Source organism: Calidris pugnax, unplaced genomic scaffold (assembly GCF_001431845.1).
Source record: "Calidris pugnax isolate Ruff unplaced genomic scaffold, ASM143184v1 scaffold187, whole genome shotgun sequence".
In the NCBI taxonomy this organism is placed as follows: Eukaryota; Metazoa; Chordata; class Aves; order Charadriiformes; family Scolopacidae; genus Calidris; species Calidris pugnax.
In genome coordinates this window covers 2,389,981-2,392,481 of record NW_015090969.1, presented here as the reverse complement: position 1 = coordinate 2,392,481, position 2,501 = coordinate 2,389,981, and the positions used below count along the sequence as shown (strand labels likewise).

Sequence of the window (2,501 nt, the reverse complement as noted above, 5' to 3'; positions counted from 1 at the left end):
CCGCGCCCGGGCCGCCCCTCGACGGCACTCGGCGGCAGCGGCCGCGGCTCCGCGCCGGGCACGGCGGGCGGGCGGGCTCATTAGGGACAGCGTGTGAAACGCCATTAGCGGGGGCTGCGGGGGACCTGCCCCCGGAGGGCGGGCCGGGTGTGCCCCCCCGGCACCGGGCAGGGGGTCGGTGCCCCACAGAGCCACGATGGGCACCGGGGCTGCCCGGCTGGGGCCACGCTGCGTGGTGGGGGGATGTGGAGACGCAGAGCTGGCGCTGCTGCAGCTCGCAGCCCACTGCAGACCCCACTGCTGGGCCCACTGCAGACCCCACTGCTGGGCCCACTGCTGGTCCCACTGCAGACCCCACTGCAGACCCCACTGCTGGGCCCACTGCTGGCCCCACTGCTGGTCCCACTGCTCGTCCCACTGCTGGGCCCACTGCAGACCCCACTGCAGACCCCACTGCTGGTCCCACTGCAGACCCCACTGCAGACCCCACTGCTGGGCCTACTGCTGGTCCCACTGCTGGGCCTACTGCTGGTCCCACTGCTGGGCCCACTGCAGACCCCACTGCAGACTCCTATGGAGGCTCCTGTGCAGACCCCATGGCAGACCCCACTGCAGCCCCACTGCAGGGCCCAAGCCCCATCCTGAGGACGGTGCTGGAGGGCAAGGGCTGCTGGGGGATTGTGGGGGGAGGCAGCACAGAGCAGCCTCACACCGCCGGGGTAAAATTCGTCACCCGCATGTTCAAAGCCCTCGGCCCCCCCCGGCCTTTGAAGTGCTGCTGGTGCCGGCCACGAAGGTGCCACTTCACACCTCTGGCCCTGCATAAAGCCAGGGCGGCCGGGGGACACCGACATTCGGCCCCACAGCCATGGCCCACTCGGCAGCCCCCGGCCTCCCGCTCCCCGCCACGGCCCTGCTGCAGGACTGGGGCTGCCGTGGCCCCCCGGACCCCGAGGGCTACAGCAGCAGCTCGCCCGCACCCTCGCCCGACTCCTGCGGCCTCTCCTCCCCCGCCGCCGCCCGGGGACCTTGTCGCGGCCCCCCCACCCCTCGCCTGCGGGGCGGCCCCGGGGGCAGGAAGGGGGTGCGGGGCGCGGGGGGCCCGCGTCAGAGCGCCAGCGAGCGGGAGAAGCTGCGGATGCGGCGGCTGGCGCAGGCGCTGCGGCGGCTGCGGCACTACCTGCCGCCCGCCCTGGTGCCCGCCGGGCAGAGCCTGACCAAGATCGAGACCCTGCGCCTCGCCATCCGCTACATCGCCCACCTCTCGGCCCTGCTGGGGCTCAGCCAGGAGGCGCTGGCCCGGCGGCGGGGGGCGGCCCCCCGCCACTGCCCCCTCTGCCCGCAGGGGCTGGGGTGCTGCCAGACCCCTGACCCCCGCCTGCACCCACCGGCCGATGCTTCGCCCCCCGGCACTGTGGGCTGGGGGTCCCCTCCCATGGTGGGGACCCCCCCGGAGCTGCACGGGACTGCCGGCATGGGGAGGGGGGCCTGGGGGTCACCACCCTGTGGCTCTGTTGTGGGGAGCCCCCAAGAGATGCTTGGGGCTCCTGACATGGGCATGGAGGCCTGGGGGTCCCCCCACTACATCCCTGTGGGGGGGACCCCCCCGGAGCTGCATGGGGCTGTCACCTCCAACACGTCCTCCTGGCTGTCCCCTCCTCACTGCGCAGGGGCAGGGGCCCCCCCAGATCTCCCCGGTGACCCCCTCCTGGACGCGGGGCTGATGCTGCCGGAGATCGTGGACGCAGGGACAGTCACCCAGGTACGTGCAGGGAGCGGGATGAGCCCCGGTGGTGCCCAGCATGGGGTGGGCATGTGGGAGTGGGGGAACTGGTTTTGGGGTAAGAACAGCCTTGTCTGGGGGTGGGAATGGGGAGGTGTCCCCCCTCCTCCCTGCAGTGGGTGCATGTGTGTCCCTCAGCCTCCCTGGAGCCATCCTCCCTCCTGTGTGTTGGGGACCCATCAGCTGGGCCATGGTCCTGCTCATCCATGATGGGATCCCTCCTGGTGGGTGGGCTCTGCCAGCCCCTGTTCCTGTTTCCCCCCCCCAAGACCCCAGCCCTGCCCTGCCCGGTCACCCTCTCACCCACCCTCTGCTCCCCCAGGACCTCTCCACGGACTTGCTCTCTCTCCTGGAGGCTCTTCTCCCGCCGCAGCCCCAGGACTGACCCGGACGAGCCCCCATCTCCCCACGGCCCCACCACGCACTGTCTGGATGCCTGCAGCTTGGGGGATGCGTGTCCCCCCCAGGACAGTTGGGAGGTGGGGGGGACGAGCTGCTTTGCCTCTCGTGTGAGCCCGCGGCTCCGCTGGACGTGCTGGGGCGGCCGCCACTGTACATAAATAAACCCCTGTGCCCTCCGAGTGTCACCAAGTGGGGTTCCTGCAGCAGGAGCTGGGCACGGGATGGGGGGCAACGTGCCCGGGCCCCCCCGCCGTCAGCTCTGGAAGCGGGTCTGGGGGTGGGAGAGGGTGGCAGAGCTGGTGAAAGGCCCCTCTGC

The 2,501-nt window shown here is 72.1% G+C and overlaps 1 protein-coding gene across 1 annotated transcript; it reads left to right on the top strand.

The window, feature by feature from the left end:
* The first annotated feature begins 868 nt into the window (after positions 1-868).
* On the top strand, positions 869-2,264 carry LOC106894171 (mesoderm posterior protein 1-like). Its single transcript, XM_014952695.1, has 2 exons — positions 869-1,762; positions 2,106-2,264. The coding sequence occupies exons 1-2, from the start codon at positions 869-871 to the stop codon at positions 2,166-2,168; spliced, it is 957 nt and encodes a 318-aa protein (XP_014808181.1). The 3' UTR covers positions 2,169-2,264.
* The last annotated feature ends 237 nt before the right edge of the window (positions 2,265-2,501 follow it).

Bases quoted from the DNA above. Each gene is read 5' to 3' on its own strand.
- LOC106894171 (XM_014952695.1), top strand. From the start codon at position 869: ATGGCCCACTCGGCAGCCCCCGGCCTCCCGCTCCCCGCCACGGCCCTG. The intron at 1,763-2,105 runs GTACGTGCAGGG...CTGCTCCCCCAG, and splicing joins ACGCAGGGACAGTCACCCAG to GACCTCTCCACGGACTTGCT.